This window comes from Echinops telfairi, unplaced genomic scaffold (genome assembly GCF_000313985.2).
Source record: "Echinops telfairi isolate 266 unplaced genomic scaffold, ASM31398v2 ScPeMD7_7468;HRSCAF=8506_0, whole genome shotgun sequence".
In the NCBI taxonomy this organism is placed as follows: domain Eukaryota; kingdom Metazoa; phylum Chordata; class Mammalia; order Afrosoricida; family Tenrecidae; genus Echinops; species Echinops telfairi.
The window spans coordinates 7,427,076-7,448,228 of NW_022111369.1; the positions used below are offsets into that span (position 1 = coordinate 7,427,076).

General features: G+C 42.8%; 1 protein-coding gene across 8 annotated transcripts in view; it reads left to right on the top strand.

The window, feature by feature from the left end:
* COL25A1 (collagen type XXV alpha 1 chain) overlaps positions 1-21,153 on the top strand; it is a 580,731-nt gene that overhangs the window by 553,652 nt on the left and 5,926 nt on the right. For 4 of the 8 annotated variants that reach the window (XM_045284160.1, XM_045284159.1, XM_045284161.1 and 1 more), the window contains 6 exons: positions 4,162-4,215; positions 5,759-5,785; positions 7,572-7,625; positions 10,842-10,928; positions 11,399-11,476; positions 14,201-14,239. In XM_045284160.1, the coding sequence (XP_045140095.1) occupies positions 4,162-4,215; positions 5,759-5,785; positions 7,572-7,625; positions 10,842-10,928; positions 11,399-11,476; positions 14,201-14,239 (339 nt within the window). The remainder of the gene's footprint in view (positions 1-4,161; positions 4,216-5,758; positions 5,786-7,571; positions 7,626-10,841; positions 10,929-11,398; positions 11,477-14,200; positions 14,240-21,153) is intronic. The other 4 variants (XM_045284163.1, XM_045284164.1, XM_045284166.1 and 1 more) reach the window with 2 other exon arrangements.

Genomic DNA, 21,153 nt, shown 5'->3' on the forward strand with positions numbered 1-21,153 from the left:
GGCAGTGGGTTTAGCTTTTTAGGTTGCATGTGCAAAACATACAATAACTTTTGAGTGTGAAATAGGAACCCTGTCTGCACACTTCTAGGTTTCTTAGAAAAAAAGCCTGTTTTGCTCAATTTTACCAGTGCATTAAATGGTGTCATTATAGTTTATTCATCGTCCCACAAGCTTGCAGTCATGCCTTATGCACATTGACATGCCCATGGAAGCAGCAGTTTTCCTAGGCTTAAAAGCATTTGCAATCTAACTGCAGAGTGGAAAAAAGTATATAGGTGAGTGTGTGTATAGATGAAATCACAAGAGGGTGAGGCCAGCTCAAATACAAACAGCACAGGCTGTACAGACATAGCTGTGTGTACAGGTGTCCTAAAGGAAGAGGTCACCCGAGAGGTCACTCCGGTAGGCCTTATTTCTGGGAGCAGACCACTGCCTTGCGGATATAACCTGACTTGCATAGAATATCCACAGCTATCCGAGCTCCAGGGCTGCTGCTGACGCAGGTGTGCTTTCAAAACAGTATATCCACCACTCGCACTAAAAATGGAGCAGCAAATCTCAGGCGTCTTTGGCCAAATGCCCTGGGGCTCAAGAGGGTTTACTGTTTGCTAAATCAGCTGCTACTTCCGATCGATCACTCCAGAGTGTCACAAGGGTATCAAGTCTCACAGCTGGGGCAGAATGAACCAAGGAAGCAAATGAAATTGTGAGGAATTTTGGACGGCATAGTTTAAGTCAAATGGTGTGTGGTGTGAAGTGCTGCACTTGGTTTGACTCAGCAGGATAGCTATCTGAATGGGATCAAATGTCAGCTCTCTGTAAGTGCCCCTCATGCCAAGTGCCCAAGTGGAGGGTGATTCTCAAAGTTAATTGACTGAGGCTCCATTTGGGTTTTCCTAACCAAGTTTCCATTTTGAAGAGATAGGAATCAGCAAACGAGGGGATTGTAGAATAATTCCTGTGTGAGGACAGGCAGACTCAAGAGTTTGTATCAAATTAGAACAGTAGGCAGGCAATGCCCTCCATAAACTGTCAACTGTATAACTGACAGCATCAGGATGCGACCCTTGAGACACCTGATGCTGGCTACCTCCCTCCTTCTGACTTGTAATTGCTCGGGACCTCGCTCTGGGAGAGTATATGAAGTTGGAGACGTTTCAAAATCCTGAGTCTGTGTGGTGCAAATGGTTAAGCACCTGGCTTCTAACCAAAAGTTCTCAACAGTTCAAATCCACCCACTGGTACATCAGGAGAAAAGCTTGACAAATCTGCTTCTGAGAGGTTACTGTCAAAGCAGACCCATTCCTGGGGAGTCTATTCTGACTCATAGAGACCAAATAGGACAGAGTAGAGCTAAGGCTAAAACCAGGCAGACTGTCAGATTTCACTCCACAGAGCGCTGGTGGGTCAAATGGCTGGCCTTTTGGGTACCCAGCAAGCACTCCTTTTGAAGAATGTTAATACTTACCTGAAATTTGCTCAACCAGGGACCTAGAATATAGATTCCATACTGATCTGTATGTGTATGTATGTACACATGTATATATAATACATATATGTATATGCTGTACATCCACCACTTGTCTGTCAGTTTGTCATCCTGTGGTGGCTTGTGTGTTGCTGTGATATTGGAAGTGATGTCATTAGTATTTCAGATACTAGCAGGGTCACCCCAAAGTGAACAGATTTCAGCACAGCTTCCAGACTAAGAACAGGCAACAAAGAAGGAATAGGCTGTCCACTTTGGAGAAATTAACCAGCCTTTTGAATAGCATCAGAACATTGTCAAATACTGAAAACCCTATGCAAAGTGCAGCAGACCATTGTCCCGGAAAACACTCAAAACGTGACTGAGCAAGTCTGTCAAAGTAGACTACCATAATGACATGAATGTACAGTAAAGATTTGAGGACCTTCATTTGCTGATAAGAAAAAGCTGCTAGCATCTGTTAATAATCAGAACTTGGGATGTACAAAGTATGAATCTAGGAAAATTGGAAGAGATCAAGAATGAAATGGAACATGTGAAGATGATCGGTATCCTAGGGGTTAGTGAGCTACAGTAGACTAGTGTTGACCATTTTGAATCAGACAGTCGTATGGTTTACTATGCTGGGAATTCTAAGTTCAAGAGGGACGGTGTTGAATTCATCATCCAAAAAGACATTTCAAGATCTATCTTGAAGTACAGCGGTGGCTGTGATAATATCTATACCCACGGAAGGACATCAAAGTAATAACAACTATTGGTCAGGTTTACCTATGAACCACTATGCTGATGAATAAATTGAAGAATTTTACCAACTTCTTCAGTGTCGAATTGATCAAACATGTGCTGATGACTGGCGATCGGAATGCAAAAGTTGGAAACGAAAGGAAGGAAGAGTGGTTGGAAACTATGACCTTAGTGATAGAAATGCAGCATGAGAAGAGTATGGCAAGACCAGCAACTTCTTCATCACAAACACCATTTTCAACAACGCAAAAGGCCGCTGTACTCATAGACCCCTCCAGCTGGAATGCACAGAAATCACATGGACTACATCTGTGGGCAAAGAGTGGAGAAGCTCAGCATCAACATTGAAGTGAGGCCAGGGGCTAACTGTGGGACTGACCATCAATTGCTTATATGTCAGTCTAGGTTGAAGCTGAACAAAATTAAAACAAATCCATGAGCGCCAATATACAACCTTGAGTCTACCGCCCCTGAATTTTGAGAACCTCTCAAGAACAGCTTTGATGCACTGAACACGAAGGACCAAAGATCTGATGAGCGGTGGGATGTCATCAAGAACATACTACATGAAGAAAGCTAAAGGTCATTCGAAAGACGGGAAAGAAAAGATCAAAGTGGGTGTCAGAAGAGACTCTGGAACTTGCTCTTAATCATAGTCGAGACGATAAGGCAAATGGAAGAAATGATGAAGTCAAAGAAAAGGAAGAACATATTCAGCCTACTTTAAGCTGAAAGAATTGAAGAAAAATGTCAAGTCTCGAGTTCCAATATTGAAAGATTCTGTGGGGAAAAGGTTACATCATTCAGGAAGCAGCAAAAGAAGATGGAAGGAATACACAGAGTCACTGTGCCCAAAAGAACTAGTCGCCATTCAGCCATTTCAAAAGGAAGCAAGGAGGGAGGAAGTCCACACTGGACTGAAAGCATTAGCAACTCAATAGCAATGGAATTTTTTTTTTAGTTTGATAAATTCACCCAATAAATATGTGTTGACACAGTTCTAAGCACACAGGGTGCAGTTGGAAACAAAAGAAGAGGTTCCTGTACAATGAAGCATGTATTCTTGTGAGGAAGACAGAGAACAAACAGGCTAACATATGTGTGTCTCTCCTTGGGAGCCCTGGTGGTGTAGCGATGACACATTGGTCTGCTATCCCAAGGTCTGCAGTTCAAAACCACCAGCAGCCCTGAGAGAGAAACATGGGGCTTTCAACCCCCATAAAAAGTTACAATCTTGGAACTTCCCAGGGACAGTTCCACCCTGTCCTACAAGGTCACTATGAGTCAGAATTGACTGGGTGGCAGTAAGTTTCATTAGGTTTTTTGAGTCTCCCCATGAGGGAAGTGCAATGAAACAAAGTACAGCTCAAAGAGCAAAGGTAGTTGAGTGGCTGAAGAAGAAGAGATACTTGATAAGGTAGGAGGGGTTGGGGGGGCGTTTTTGCATTGTATTACATACCACAATAGTAACTTGAATTCATTATAGCACACACTGATGCTGAAGAAACTGCGTTACAGTGTCCTGGGTTTGTCTTTCTTTTGTCGGTGACTTTAGCACAACATGCTTTCGTGAGTTATTGGTACTGTATCACGGCCAGCAGCCCTAAGAGCCCAAATCGTTGGGGCTTCAATAGAATGGAACTTTGGGGCTTTCAATAGAAAGAAAATGAAAGAAGACAATTTGTCGTCAGCTTGAGTCTACGCATGCACCCCATGTGTGCCATCAATTAGACCTGATCCCTAGAACTGAGCTGTGAGCCCTATCAGAAGTACATAGGCAGGCCTTTCTTCTGATGTGCACCTCTAGATGGTTCCAAACTGCCAGCATTATGGTCACACTCCCGAGTGCCTCCCTGTGCGTGTGGGTGCGTGTTAGAGAGAGAGTATAGGTATGTGTGATTTAAACTTTTTGTCTTTCATTGTAGGGTGAAAAAGGAGCTTTGGGGGAGCCAGGACCCAGAGGGCCCTACGGTCTGCCTGTGAGTTCACCGTTACTTGCAGTGTCCCTACCTTCAGCATGACTAGATGACCTGTCACGGGCCTGGTTAACCCTTCCCTCATGGGGTCAACTAATCAAGTTATAGGACCAAAGAACAACTGATAATGACTGAAGTACAAAGAAAACCGAGTTCTCTAGAGCTAGGGCAGGGTCAGTGGCCTGCGCTCCCGGCTGCCCCCATGCCCCTCAGCCGGTAGCAGACACAGCCTCACACTCCCTGAGCCTGGGAGGCGCACAGGTGTCTGAGTGACAGCAGTGCTACCCTAGAAACAGGATGCAGACTGTCAGATAGCATCCTCCCTGGGGCTTCTGAGGCCAAGGACTTAGCCCTCACCTTGGACACCAAGCCCCAGTCATCAGCACAGGATTATGACAGGCACTTCCTGGGAAGGAAAATGGGACGTGGGAGCTTTCCTTGAAAACAGCCTCCTCCGAGTGTTACCTTTCCAGGGGCTCAAACAATGGTGAGGATGGGGCAGTGTTTGCTTCTGTCCTACCCAGGGCCGCTGTGAGTCGAAACTGGCTTGACAGCACCTTACAACAACAAGAAGATTCTTGCTAAGGCCTGACTTCTCAGGTTAGCTCCATGTTGACGCTGTGGTTTAGGCTTCTGACCTTTCTCACGGTGGTGACAGCTGAACTTCAGACCCCCAGGCGCCAACTGAGTTTTATCTCTTGAGATTCAACCCGGGGCTTCAGGTTCACTGCGGAAACATTATCTTTGTCACAATTGTTTTGTGAGGACAGGGTAAAGACCATAGTGGAAGCATATACGGTATTAAAGTTTTTAAATTCTGTGTTCCTTCCACCTTTTATACTTTAGAATAATAGACCATGAGTCATTCAGGACTTAAAAAAAAAGATTTAAAGATGCTGGTTCCCAAATCGATTTCAAAAATCCGATTGATGACTTCAACGCGGCATCTCGTAATTTGGGTGGAAGGGTCGTGTGATGCAGTAAGGCGCTGTGTGATCATCTGTATCGAGGGGCAGATTAGCATCTTTGCTTCACCATCTGATGCCTCCTTAGTTATTTGGGGCAATCAGTCTTACTTACACAGCCTGCTTCCCAACATTAGATTGCTTCTCACCCTCAATGGAGAAACTGCACATCGAGCCAAATGAAGACTACGTTTAACAAGCCATTTCCACATCCTTGACTCATTCTTGAGCTATTTACTGATCTAGCAAGTTAAAGTAGCGCAGAATATTAATTTGTGAATTTTGTTTGTGCTGTGTGGTGTGTTTTTCAATCAACTTAACAGTACGGTTGCCTTTGACTTAACCCTGAACTAATCACTTGGATACCAAGCATCAGACATCAGCAGAATACTTTCCATCTGTTGAACCCTCTCAAAGAACTTTGAGTTACTAATCATTTCAGAATCGTGTCCACGTTTCTGAAGCAGCTGTTCTAACATTAGTATTGCATGTCCAAGCTGCCTTAACTAAAACAAAGAACCTAACCTAACCTATTCATGAAACTTAGAAACACTAATGTAGTTACTATGATTCTTTGGCAGGGCAAAGATGGAGAGCCCGGTCTTGATGTAAGTAATACGTACAATAAACCTCTTCCAGTGATAAGAGATGCCAATGGTCTCCATCCGCAATAACAGCAAGGATGCTCCTTGATTTTTCTGTGCCTACAGCCTATATTGCTGTGCATGTAGACAGCAATATGAAACACACCACCACGGTTTGCATGGAATACACATAAAGTGGAAAACGTAATTAGTGGAGAGCCAATTAATAACTGACAGGTGAAAGTGGCACTTCAAATAATTTCCCAGATGAGGGCATTCTTCACAGGACCTGGCCAACTACTCATGCCACATATATATATATATGGCTCTCTCATGTGCTACCACTAGGGAATAGAGTATTATGTTTATTCGCCACATGGTTAGGCACTACTTTCCTTGGCCATAAAGACTATAGCTTATGCCCGCACACTTGTATAAAAATAGAGGCTATCGAAAGTTCGATCGAACAATGATCCCTGCTCGCCCTGTATCATGTGAATAATAAAGCACCCACAGTAGCCGTAGTCACGGCTGTTGAGCACTTACTGTGTGCAGGCATCGTGCTGGTACTCTAGGTGCCTCCCCTCAGGTCATGCTCACAGCCCTCGCACAGGTAAGTGACATGCCTAAAGCCACACAAATTGGTGACCTTGCTGGGATGCAAACTGGTGCCCTGGTCGTCTGTCCACTTGGCATTTCTTAGAGAAAAGAGGCAGGGAAATCTGTTAAAGTCAAGAAGGATTCCTACTAGAATTCCAGTTGATACATGCATGGGTATATGCCAACCAAAGTGGATGGAGGTGAACCTGTCTCTGTAAACAACGGATGACTGCAGACACTGGGAGAAAGACACTTGTCTCCTGAGGGAACCTGCAAAATAAGTCCCAACACAGACAGGAAGTGGGGCAAGAGCTGCTGTAGGGATGGCAGGCAATGTGATGAAGCCGACTATGTGCGTGTTGTTGAGTGCAAAACCAATTTGTTCTATAAACTGTGACCAAAATCACAATTTTCAGGAAAAAAAATTTTTTAAGAGTCTAATCAAAATAGTGACCTCCGAAGGGATCTACTAGACCGTCAATTCAAGGCAGAGAAGCGGTGGAGACGGTGATGGCAACTGTGTTTTGTACTCCAAAGCGGTGCTCTGATAGACAACACTGGTGTTGATGAAGAAGTTTTAAGAAAACTGGAAAATTGAGTTGCTGAGGGGGGAAACAGCAACCGGGAATGTTGCACTGGGGAACCCCTCCCCCCCCCCCATTCATGACAGTGTACCTGCTCATGCTTCAAGGGCTGCAGGGATTGTATGAACATTTCATTGGGAAACTTTACCCATTGACCCTACCGCCCTAATCTTGTCCCTTCAGACTTCTTTTGGTTTCTTAAGCTCAAAGAACACAACTGGGTTCCCTTGACAATATCAAAACTGCCTTTTTGACATGGGGTCAAAGGACACCGAGCACTTCAGGGAAGAACGGAGGGGATGGGAGGACCACCTTCAGAATTGTACAGACCTCTAGAGGGAGGGTATGTTGAGAACGAATAGCTTCATGTTTTGTTATATTTGTTTAAGAAGTTTTTGGATTTTGTTGCAATACTTTTTGACTTACCTTTGTATATTGATCATTTGCCATGATGGCAAACAGTTCATTTCTAAGTGCTGGTTTACCAAGCTAAGTATTGAGATTGGCTGGGATGGCATTTTTCTTCATAACGGAGTCCAGAAGCAAGAAACTCTGATTTTTTTCGTTAACATACCTTCACTGCAGTTAAACAGAGAGATCTCTTTGGTGTGTTTTTTATCTTGTAGGGCTTCCCTGGTCCACGTGGTGAGAAGGGCGATCTAGGAGAAAAAGGAGAAAAGGTGACCTCCCCACCCTAGCATGTGCCTGGCTCGACTCTTCGCATGCTGTCGGTTTGGCTGTCCAGCCTGTGTGGCTCCACTGTGCTCCTGATCTCGCTCCTTCCTGTGCACCAAAAATGCATCACTGCCCAATCTAAAGAACAGTGCCTTCCAGATGAAGGAGAAAGCCTACACTGGCTAGAAATGAGGGCACTGTTGGGCATAGAAGGAAAAACCAATTGCAAGTCCCAGAGTTTCAAACTGCAGTCTCTCAACTGCTTGACACTAGTTTGCCGAAAATGTAATATCCAGAAATTTTTGAAAATGAAAAAAAAAACACCCGAGGACATGAATTGCATTAAAAGGAACTTGGGAATGGTCAGAGCACACCTAGCTAGGCAAAGCCAGTTGTCTTATTTCTCATCCCCACAGCCTCCATACAAAGACCGAAGATATGTCCTCTATCCACAATTTTGGGTGGAAAACAGAGACAGTGGGTCTGTCCCTTAAAGACCCGAGGCCGAGAACTGTAGATTTTATAAGGTCAAGATAAAAGGAGGACTTTATATCCTTGATGTTTAGTCTCAGGACCATCACTTCCAGGGATCTAGAGGACCCTATATCCGACACTAAAATCTGATGGTGGATTTTAATGACCATGTCTTTCTTCCCTCCCGCTTGTCTCCCTCTTCCTCTCTCTCCATTTGTGGATTGAGAGTTGACCCGACTAGATCTAAGAAGGGTTTTTTGTTTCACACAGCAAAACAGGCACACACTCCCTAGCTAGATTGTTCATGGAAAGCTTGACGTTTGATGGATGAAACGGCACGTTCACAGTGCACATTGACACCAGCTTTGCTTCTCAGATGCACTCCGACCCGGCCCTACACAACCCCGTTTGTAGGACTGCAGACAGTCTCCCGAACGGTGACGTTCATCACTCCTGAAAAGCAGGGAGCGTTGTCAAAAGCATGAGCACCGAGCCTGTGTGGTTTTCTTCAGACCTTAAACTTGACGTGGCCGCTCATCTAGAAGGTCATCTGCAGAGTTGGTTCTTCAAGGCACCACTGCCACCGGCATCATCACTGTCACGTCTGTTGACCACTTAACATATGTGTCCCAAGAGCTCGAGATGTGATGCTTTCACCTTTCTGAGTGGGAGCTGTTATCATCCCCATTTCTCAGACAAGGAAGCCGAATCGTGGAAAAGATGTTTTTTTCTGGCAGGAAAGCCCAGGATTTTTTAAAAATCTGAGTTATAAAAAATGATATGATGTTCTACATCTATCATCCTTGAACGTGGGAAGTAAAAGTTATGAAGAGCCCTCCCAGGCTCATGCCCACAAGATAGATGTGTTCGTGTTACATAGAAATCACTACCTAGGGCTGATTAATGGCTTTGAGCCATTTCTTCTCTGTACACAGAGCCGTTTTCCATGAAGCTTCAGGTTGACTGAAAGTTTTCTGCAAAATGATCCCCTGGCCTACCCTGTCACCACCAGCATCCAGGGGGACACCTTTTGCTGTGGGGTGGTGAATCTGTAATGATTTACCAAATAGTGAATCAAACTCTCTATTAGCAATACCTAACACACCTGGCCTCAGTCATGCCGGGGTGGGCGGGGGAGCTAGGGGAGCCCGTTGCCTCCAGGAAGGAGAGAACTCATCCAAACAAGTATAAATCAGCTTTGTGTGGGATGGCGCTGAAAAGTAATTTGCCCAAGAAGGAAGTTGATTCATTTCACATGAATGAGCAGTTTACTTCTGCATGGGCCTCCGTCTGATTCCAGTCACACCTGCTTGTCTTCCCCCCCCAGATGTTCCCCACCTTCCTCTCAGCAAACACACCACCCAGGGTTTCGCCTTTCTCTTAGCAGTCAAGAAACCCAAATGGTTTTGAGTCTGATGCAATCATTTTTGGCACATGGGAGATAAATGAGGAGCTTCCACTCTTTCCGTCAGAATGAATGCCTTCGTGTGACTAGAAATCACATACACTGTCTGCTACATCTGACCTTGCATCTTTGGCTAATCATGTTGTTTTACTTCAGAAACTACTTAAGCTGTATTGGAACTCTCACCCTGATTGCCCATGGAGTACACTCATTTAAATGTGTATCCCGTAATGCCTTGTATTCCGTTTGGCACCAACTCCCCTGTCTGTCTCTGCATTTGTTGAGATATTTTGGATAATGTGGAACCATCTAGGTGCATTCCTGCCTTCTCCTCCTTTTGCCTCCTTTCCTTCATCCCGCCATCGCTGAGATCCATGCAGACGCCCCACACCCATACCTCGATTTCTCAGTACTAATTTCCATGGCTACATTCCCACTCTATAATTACCCTGCCCACACCCTCCTTAGTATTAGCCCGACTGCCTCCAAACTGCTTTTCCTCTCTCGAGCAGAATTGATCCCTTTTGCTCTTGTCACGTTATGGTAGGCTGGAAACTCATTTACCACTGGGATCACCTGCGGTGATGTCTGTAAGAGCGTGAACGAGAGGATTCCTGGGCTTGCCAAGAAGGCTCCTTCTCCAGCTCCCACTGCTGAGAAGTTTAAGACACTACTTGTTTGCATTTTCTTAATTTGTTTACCTGGCTTAAAGGAAATTGTTTGCTTTCAGTTTCCCAAAATAGAATGTTCAAAGGAACGGAAACACTTTTTTAATGAGGTGGATATATATATATATATAAATATGAACTATAGACCATTTTATAAATGAGATATATTTTGAAAAGAGAGAAGCTGTTACTATTCTTTCCTGTCCTCTGGCTCAAATTAGCTCTCATCTTTTACAGGACTGGGAAAGAGAATAACATTTTTTTTTTTAAGCAAGCTAGCAGGTACTGGAAATCAGGTGAAATAGCCATTAATCCTTTGAGCGTCGCTAATGCAATTAGTATCTGTCATCCTATCCTGGTTGGCAGCAGAAACGCCTCGTTCACCAGTGACTGCAGCGTTGTGGTCTCGATACAGCCCTTCTGTTCTAATGCGCCCACCTGTCATCATGCAGGATATCTAAAATTCAACTCACATTTCGCTGCCCAAGATCCATCCATGCACGTGTCACTCTGAAAGGGTAGCTCATATTTTGCATACTATCATGCCTCACCTAAACAAGAAAACAGTGGTAAATGACCTTCCAGAATTGGACAGGCGACACCAACTTTTGAAGCACGGTCCTATTTTCCCCTTGAATAAAACCTGTCTTTTATTTAAACCCTTGTATCCACAGGGGGAAAAGGGAAAGAAAGGCAAAAAGGGCCCCAAAGGGGAGAAAGGAGAACAGGGTGCCCCTGGATTAGATGCGCCTTGCCCGTTGGTATGTCTGACTTGTGGAACTCTTGGCTCTGGGTGTCCAGTGTAAGGGGAGAAGATGGGAGAAGAGCACCCTGTGGGGACCACACAGTCAGGTCTCCTCTTTGAGGTCCTTTACTATCTATGTGAAGCCCCCTGGAAATACCGTGTCTTCAGTAGCCTGGGATATTCCTCACCTTGTACCTGGCCGCCAGCCCTGCCCGGTTTCTTACGTCTCAAGTGTTTATTGATGTGCAAGCAGAACCTGAATATGAGATATGAAGAGGAACCAGCACTGTCCAACACACTTCACCACAAGCCCTTAGGCCAGGCGTGCCCGACTGGCTCCGTGGACTCCCGTCCTTCTGCAGAGGTTGCTGGTCCCTGCAGGGCTGCTCTTCTCCCGTCTTGTTCTAATGGTTACTTCCTACAGCAGAATCTGTGTTTCAGTGATTTCTCATGTTAGTAACGTTATGAGTTAATCTTTACAAACAGGGATTCCGTGGCGTTAAGGGGGAAAAAGGGGAGCCAGGCCAGCCTGGCCTGGATGGGCTGGATGCCCCTTGCCAATTGGTACAGTATTTCTCTTTCCTACCACCCTGCATGCGAGTCCTGTGTTTATTATATATTCATCACTGTCACTGTAAAGTGGTGCTTTATGCAGCGAGCTTTACATGACATACTTACTCCAGTGCATGCGCATGAACGAGCTCCTTCAGCAATGTTTTTGCAACATGAAGCGAGCAAGCGCGGGTGTCTCTCTGTGAATGCAACCTAACCTCTTGACATTGTCCTCACCACCGATCTGGCCTGACCGACCTGTGTTCTTTGCCTTTTGAATTTAGTCAGTATGTGTTTAAAGAGTGCATTCAAAGTTACATTAAGATTCTCTATGTAAAGGCACTACTAGACCTTCCATTTTATTTCCGCCCATAAGTGTAGCTCTTTTTGTCCACCTACCCCTACCCCCACCGCCCCTACTTCTCTCTCTACAAAAAAATAAAGAACTCCTGGTTTCTTTCACTAAATTTCTGTTAGGCTATAGACAAGACCAAACTTACAGACTTAAGCTCCTGTGGCTAGGCATTCACCAACTCAAGAGAATGCTGTTAAAGACCTTACAGAAGGGAACCAAAGGACCCCGAGCTTCCACAGATAATAGTCTGCAGCCCAAACCCTCTTCTTTGCCACATAACATTTTCCACTTAATGGTCTCTCCTTTTGAAACTCACTTTCCTGAAGTAGACAGATCTCCCCCTACCTCCATTGGCATGATCTCAAGATCCTCCTTATACTAAACTCTAAAATTCTACCCGGATCCTTCTCCTTGTACCAATCTGGCATTACCCATATTTTCCCCCTGATATTTTACCAAGTTTCTTCAGAGGGTTTTTGTTTAGTTGCGTGTGAACATTGAAAAGGAAAGTATATTCATGTTTTCTGAGGTATTTGGGGAGGGGTGGGGGGAAACACTTTCAGGGTGGAGTTGATGGTTATCTCTTGTCTGCATGTTCTGACAGGCAGTCCCCGGGTTGCAAATGCCTGACTTAATAATAGTTAGTAATCAACGCCATAAAGGCTCTCTCTCACTCACTCACTCACCCTCTGCTCACAGCAACTCTCTAGGGCAGAGCGGAACTGCTCCACGGGGTTTCCTAGACCTGATGGGGCAAGAGCACACAGCCTCCTCTTTCTCCTGTGGATCAAATGGTGGGCCTGAACTCTGACCAGCTGTATGGTTAGTCACCCAGTGCTTAACCCACTGTGACACCACCTGCAAAAGCTATTATGTAAAAAATATAGGTGCCGACAATGATTTTCAGGAACAAACAGGTGCTGCTTTGCAACATGCATCAAAACATTCTTATTATTACTGTATTAATATATTAACGATGTTTTAGTGTATTTAAAAGTAATGTTTTTAATGCATAGAAAGACCCTATCAGGAAGCTTCAAAAAGTCTGGGGAAAATTGTATTCTTTGACTTCCATTTTACTTTAAAATTTTTAGCCCCTTTTTCTACTATATACTAAGACAAACCTTTGACTAACTAATGTTAGATCCAAATTCTATCTAAATGTCCCAGCATACACATAAATTTGACTTAAAAACAGAGTTCTGAACAAAACTTGTCCATAATCCGGGGACTGCCTGAATATTCTGCTTCAATTCTAAGCATGAGTTTTTTTAGGATAAATTTAAACTTCTCAAGTCTTTTAAGAGATTGTCTTTGTAGGGGATGGTATTTATACAATAATTATTGGTTAGAAAATCTGATTGTATGCTCTGTTCAACCTTCTTTCATTTGCTTGGTATTGGTGATAAATCGTATTTTATACTTGTCTTAGTGCAGCGGAACACAAGCATGCCTTCGTATCATACCAGCTCCCCCTGCCTTGTTTATGTCATTTGTATCTGAAGAATGTTTGCACTTTGCAACGTTGAGGGCCCCCTTAGATGTTCACAAATTGTTTACTGACTTGTGAAGTATTGTGATAGAAAAACTATTGAATGCCTTGGTTAGCATTTCACTATAAAAGTATAGGTGGGCTGCCTGTCTTTATAGTCAATGGCGTCCATTGATGGGATCTACTGAAACTACTAAAACATTCGCTGCCATTGAGCCAATTCTGACCCACAGTGACTCAATAGGTCAGAGTGCAGAACCACGACTGTGAGTCTCTGAGAAAACATGAATCTTTCTGAGATCAGAAAGCCTCCTCTTTCTCCGATGCATTGGCTGGTGGTTTCAAACTGCTGACCTTGCGGTTATCGGCCTTTCTTATAGCCGACCGGGGCCCCTTATGTTAACTCAAGGCAAGTGAAAGTTGAAAACAGTCACTAGTTGGGAGCTGTGAACTCCAGACAGAAATGGTTCCTTGGGATGAGTCACCATTACCGTGCGCCCAACCAGAGTGCGCTGTGGCTGGGAGGAGCAGGGGCCTTCATTTACTGAATAAGGAGAATTGTGAGATGTGTTTTAGGAAATACCAGAATTGCTTTACAGATTCCAAGTAGACCACTCTGCTCTGTGGATTGCTTTTCTGGCAGATGTTTTTCTATGTATATTTAAAAACTTTATACTTACACTAGAAAACATCTGAATTCATTTCACCTGAACTAACATTGGGTCAGATCTCAAGAGTTGCTAATTAGAGGGGGTGGTGGGGAGATGGCTGTGAATTAAATCACCTAACAGGTAGAGAATACTACTGCTTAAGCCTCTGAGCATGTGTATTATGAAGCACCATCACTCCTGTGGGGCCTGAGGAATGCCTTTTCTTCTCTTCCAAACAGGGACCAGATGGATTGCCCATGCCTGGCTGTTGGCAAAAGGTAGCTTCACTGTTATTATTATTATTTTAAAATTGCATTCTCTTTTTCTTTTGACCTGGGCTAGCCTTTTCCATTCAGAACAGATGTGTTTAGTTTGACGTTCATGAAAACTTATTTGGGGGTTAAAAAGGAGAAGATTCCATCTTCCAGATTGGTTCTGATGAACATGTTGACTGAGGGGGGATGCCATCATCGGGAGCATCCCCGTCTAAGACTCTCTTTGGAATATGGAAAAGGCCAGCGGGTCTTGATAACAGATGGCTTGTTTTTCAGTAAACTTCCTTTGTCCTTTCGCTGTCTATAACTATTCGTAATCATCTGCAACTATACTTAGCTATAGTTAATTACTTAGATAAATATGCTGGTAGATGGTAGAGCCCTGACAACATGAGCCACATAACTGAGAAAGCAGAAAATATAAGTATGATAACCAATTATTTTTCATCAACATTGTCTTCACTAATTTACTTAGAAACCTGGTTATATTAAATTTTAGTATATGAGACCTGGTTATGTTAAAAAATGTTCTGATTTATGATATCAAGTTCATGTCTAGTCACTTCATGCAGCTATTTATAACCACCAGGATGTATACAGTAGGAAAGGGTTTTATCATATATATGTATTTATATGTATATATATGTGTATATATATATATATACATATGAAAGTTACATACATATCTGTGTACAGAGGATGTTTGATAAGCCATGTTGTCTAGAGGATATCATTGTACTTAGCCCTCAGAATAACCCTGTAAAGTTATTATGATCTTCAACCAGTACTGGTGAGGAAACAAATTCAGAGAGGCTAAGTAACTTTCAAAGGCACAGAACTAGTATATTACAGAGCTATCAGAGTGAGAAACCACTACAGATCCATAAGCAGGTCTGTGTGCTATTCAGAGAATGCCAAACCTTTACACAAGAAGGATAAGAATCTAATTTTAAAGAAATGTGCATATTTTACTAAAGGAATGTCGTTAATGCAAAAATGAGCATCGGAAATATGTGTGATGCTTTGATCATGTTTTTAAAATTTTCTCCAGCTTTGGTCATTTAAAAAATTTTTCCAGTGCCTTGTAGCTTATTCAGTAATTTTTTAACATATCAGTTTCATTAGTTTTAAAGATTACAACAATAATAAGCTTATATATATTTGAGTTTATATGTTTTATCACATATAACATCCATAATAAGACATGTCATGTATATGATAAGATATATATGTATACCTATCTAAGACATATATCATATAGAACATAATACATTTGTGCCACCTATATAGCAAAACATATAACATATGTGATATGTAACCTAATATGCTATAAAATCAGACATGTGTCTATTATGTACATTGGCATATGTCTGTCTTATAGCAAGAATATATATATTATATGTATATATATTATATGTATATGTGTATGTATATCTACATATAATATGTTAGATTATATGTATTATATATATATATATACACCCACATATATAAACACAAAACATTTTCCATTTCACTCATTCTCACATGTACTGTTCAGTGATGTTATTTAGGTTCACCGTGATGTACAGCCATCTGCACTATCCGTAGCCCTATGTTTTCATCACCCTTAACAGGAACTCAGTGCCCTTTGATCAATAACTCCCTTCCCTACTGCCTCTCCCTGCACCTGTTGTGGTGTATGGTCAGGCTTCGTTGAGGCCGTTCCGACTCATAGAGAGCCTCTGTACAACAGAATGAAACACTTCCCAGGCCTGTGCACCCCTCACGATGGTTATGTCTGACCCCGTCCATCGTCAGCCACTGGGTCAATCCATCTTGTTGAGGGTCTTCTTTTTCAGTACCCCTCGACTTTATCAAGCATGAAGTTTTTTCTGGGGACTGATCTCTAGTACTGCCTAATAAACTGGATGGCCCAAATGCTTGAGCACTGGACCACTTTCTGAAAGCAGGGTTACCAAAAGCCAAGTAGAGGTGCTTCAGAAGTTGGCTGTCTTCCCTCCGAAAGGAAGCCCTATGGGAGTTCTCCTCTCCACATAGGGGCCGTCATAAGTTGGAATTGACCCAGCAGCAACGTGCATTTGGCTAGTCTAGATATTTCATGTGAGTGGGATTGTGCATTTGCCCTTTTGTGCCTGACTGATTTCATGGAGCATAATATGAGGGGGTACCCCCCAAAAACGAATTTTTTTTTCAAAGTGATGTATTGAAAGTCTTTACAAAACAACCTTATCACCTTCAAAGTACTGTCCATCACACTTAATACATTTGTCAAATCTGCGATTCCATTCTTGGAAACATTTTTCAAACTCACCTGTTTGGATGACTGACAGCACCTCCCCGGTTTTTTTCCCTTCACTTCGTCCACGTTGTCAAATCACTGTCTTTTCATGTCCCTGTTCTTTCTTGGAAACAAAAAGAAGTCACACAGCATGAGGTTAGGTGAGTAAGGTGCATGGGGGCAAGAGAGACATGCTGTTTTTTGCCAAAAACTGGTACACTGAGAAGGCTTTGTGAACAGATGCATTGTCAGGGTGGCAAAACCAGTCCCCCATCTGCCACAAATCAAGCCTTTTTTGACACACACTGTTTCACAATCTTTTCAGAAAGCTTGATTAACAGTCTGACCTGGGGGAATAAACTACAAATGCACTATCCCCCTCACATCAAAAAAATAAATGAACATCACTTTGATCTTTGATTTCACTTGATAAGCTTTTGGGGGGGGCGAGGTACTGATGGTGCCTTCCACTGGCTTGATTGATGTTTGCTTTCAGGGTTGTAAGAATAGCACCACGTCTCCTCACCAGTAATGACCTTGGAAAAAAAGTATGGGTTGTTTCAGAGCTGTTCTTTCAAAGCACAGCATGTTTCCACTTGACACTCTTTTTCCTGGTCAATGAGAACCCAAGGCACAAATTTCACAGCAAGCCTTCACTTTCCCAAATCTTCCATTAAAATTCACTGAACCGAGCACCAAGATAGTCCAGATAACTTCCCCATCTCTTCAATGGCCCATTGTCACAGTTTGAGCCCAAGTGCACAAATTTTGTTGACATATTTGTTAGTTTGGGAAGTTGACAGATGTCCAGAATGAGGCTTGTCATGAATCAACATTTCACCTTTTTTGAAACAAGAAAACTACTTGTACACTTGAGTTTTTCCCTTGTAAGGTGTGTTCCACATCACAGCAGTTTCTGCGGCATTTTTTCCAAGCAGGAAACAAAATTTCACAGCCACACATTGTTCTCTTATATCAGCTATTATAAAAAATGAGGTTTGCACAAAACTGCTTTTACTAAAAAATTCCCTGTGATTAGAGAGAACCTTCCCAGGTGATGCCACTGGGTGCACCAACTCAGAGTGAGTTGCTTTATGCTCACCTATCAGGGAAAAATGCATACTAGGAAAGTTCCATTCCATCCAGTGGAGCTATTTTCCATTTTGGTTTTTGTGTTTTTGTGGGTATCCCCTCATATTTCCAAGGCTCATCTTTGTTGTAACATGTATCAGAACTTCATTTATCTTATTCAGTCGTTTTTGACTGTGCTGCATTGACTAAGATACAACTAAGTTTTTGGATTATACAAAAATGCAAAGAAACTGAGTCCTTCATTCAGTTCTCACCCCAGCATCCCACATGGTGAGTGATACACTGTCTAGCTTCTGATAGTGTCCTTTACTTAATAGATTCCTTTATTCTGTTTTCAGGATGTCAGATAATTACTGTGATCAGGTCAAGTGGTTCTCAGGAAGATAGCATCTATCCTCCCTACCATCAGATTTTCTTTCACCTGAGAAAGCTATCTTTTCACAATCCTAACCCCAGTTCACAGAGTGTTTAATAACATCCTGGGTTGGAATTACCATTCTCTCTCTAGCCTTTGCCCTGTAATTCAATACCCGGATGATTTTTTCATCCAGTTGTTAACACACTTGACACAGAGAGAGATTGTGAAAGGTTTACTTTATCCCTCTCTGACACCACTCAGGGCTCTGGTTCATAATCATTTGGAGCTGCCTCCGAATGGCTGCATTTCTGGAAGGGCACAGCGCGAATGACTGCAAGCCAAGGACTGGTCATTATTGTGGTTCTTGAAACGTCCAGACCATAGGAACAGTAAGAATTGCATTGGGAAAGCTGAGACTTTAAATGTTATGTGTTAGATAAGGTTACAGATGCTATGGACCTAGATGTTTTTATGTAAAGAACACCTCAGTGATAAAACTTCGATGTAGTTCATCAGGGACTCTGGGATTAAGTGTGCTGCTTACAGGTAAGTGGGCAGTTCAAATCCATCCAGTGGCTTCATGGGAGAAAGACACGGCACTCTAGAAAACCCTGGAGGGAAGCTCTCCTTGGTTGCATAGGGTGAGTGTGAGGAGACACCACAGCAGCCAACAACAGTTGCTTACCACACTGGCATGCACAAGTGGAATTCATTCTGAAGCTCTCTCCTACCAAAAGAAAACTGAAGAACAAGAAGGGAGAATTAGAATAATAAAATGTTCCAAATCCTTCATGCGATCAACTTAGCTATCTCAAAATACTCGGTAAAGTTGTTTTTTCCGTGGCATTTTAAATACAAATCCTATAGATTATTTTTAATAAATTCTATTTCACATGAGCTGCCCATTGTACACCATTCAGTATACTCTAGGACATAATTTCCCAGACTTATTTGACCTATTGCCCCATTAAAAAAAAAAACAAAAAAAAAACCATGACTCAGCACCCTCTTGGCAATTAAAAACTTTTGTACCATACCCCATAATCCAGGGTAAAGGGTAGGTATCTGCTTCTGCAGGCCTTCCCCTGTCCCCTCCCCCTGAAGATTATTCAACTTTGGGAAACACTGCTCTAGAGCATAGTGGCAGATATTTGTTTCACTTAAAATCCAGATTGTGGCAGGAGTGTAAGTCACAGTAATTAGTTAATAAATCTCTTTGGGCTAGTGGTCATATAGGTTAGCTATTGGTTTGCTAACTTCAAGCCCACCAGGCGCTCCATGGGAGCAGTGGGAGGCTACCTGCTCCACTGAAGGACCAACTCAGTCGGAACCAACTCGATGCCGTGAGCGTTTCGTCACACCACTCGTGATGATGATTTCTTCACGCAAGCTCCTTGATATTTGTTTAACTTGCTCTTCTTTCTAGAAAAGATTCCATTTCTGAAATTTACCATGGCAAGAAGAAGTTATTAAACTAGAACTGAAAAATGATGGACCAGTTCACCATATAAATCACGTGGTAGACAGAGGGTAGTCTCTATTGTTAGGAAAAATGCCTCTCAGCTACTAAGATGCATTTGACTGACTTACCTAGGGAGGCTATATCAGTGGTTATATAGATAGAAAAATGATTTTATATCAAGAAAGTAGCTCACACAGTTGTAGAAATGGTTAAGTCCAGTCTGATTCAAGCCCGTGGGTCAGGTATTAAGCTGGACACTTTTTCTGACTCACATAGCTGCCAGGACTGGCAAACCAGGAAGCAGGAAGGGGAACGAGGAAGCAGAAAACTCAAAGGCTGGTGGAAGCAGAAGCAGATGCATTTGAGGTCAGCAAGTCAGGCTCGTGACAGCAGTCTGGTAAATTCAAGGTCGGAAGGCAATATGGCAAGTCAATGAGCCAGATGCAGGGTTAGGACCAGCAGGAAGGGAGTTAGCGTCCTCACAGCAGCCATTTAAATAGGTGTAGGCATAGGCTACTCCCCTGAGGCGGTTTCCTTATATTAGGACTGTGATCTGTTTAAGGGAGTAATCATCCACCCTAATCTTCTCACAACTGTTTGGCCCAGCATAGACTTTATCACATTATTTTTTATCAGATCATCGGGGAGGTTCCAACTGCCAAACTGAGGATCTTGGCCCAGCAAAGATGACACAAAAGCTAACTATCATCCTCTTGCCAGGTTTAATAACTATTTAATATGAAAAGATTCTATAGCCCTTTTCTATAATATACCTTCATCTCTTTCAGTGTTTCAAATTAATTTTGTTTTTCCATATAGGAATGGTAGGTTTGTGGCTGAGTTTTTCTAAAACAAGGTGACTTTTTTTAAATGAAGTTTTAAAATCTAAAGAAATACCAAGGGAAAAAATGAGAGTGGTTTTTTTTAATCCTGTAGATTATTTTAAAACACTGGAGTATGGGACCTAAAATTGAATTGCATTTGGAACCAAGGGACGTGAAAGTTAGAGAAAAGGGCGCATTTGTGGTATTCTTATAACAGGCGTAAAACAGTGCATGAATGCTCTCTCTGCAGAGCAGCAAGTACCTGCCCCACTACGCACATCTAAGACAACGTAAATGCTCCTGATCAATAAGTCGGAAGACGACTCTGTGGAAGAGTCACCATCCTGGACGGGTGGACCACGAGACCTTTATCTTTCTTCTCTGTACATTAGGCTGAAGAAGTACATTCTGTTTTTCTTTGAGTAAAAGTCAAGGAGGTTTGCAAACCCTGCTGTATAAGTCTGAAGACCCTCAGACTGACATGCAGTTCTGGGAAAACGGCAAAACACCTTGGTTGTCTAAGTGAGAGCAAGAGATCTGCGTCACCTTAGATCACAGTGGAACCGATAAGCTGGTTAGCAGGCAGGGCTACCTGGCACCTCATTCACCGCAGGACAGGGCATGAGAGAGGAGGAGGAGTGAGCGCTGAGAGAAGAGGAACTTGTAGTTAGGGGTCGGCAAAACCAACACTGCTGGTTCTTCTGCCTCTTCACAGGTTGGTTTTGGTGTTGTTTTGTCTCAAACTATGATAAGACACAATTTCATTCAAACATCATTTTTAATGCCGAAAAGATGGCTTTGCCTAAAAATGTTATTGAATAATTGGCTGCAATAACATAAACTATCAATTTCATAACATACATATACAATATTAGCAGATAGTAAGGAAATGCCAAGTTG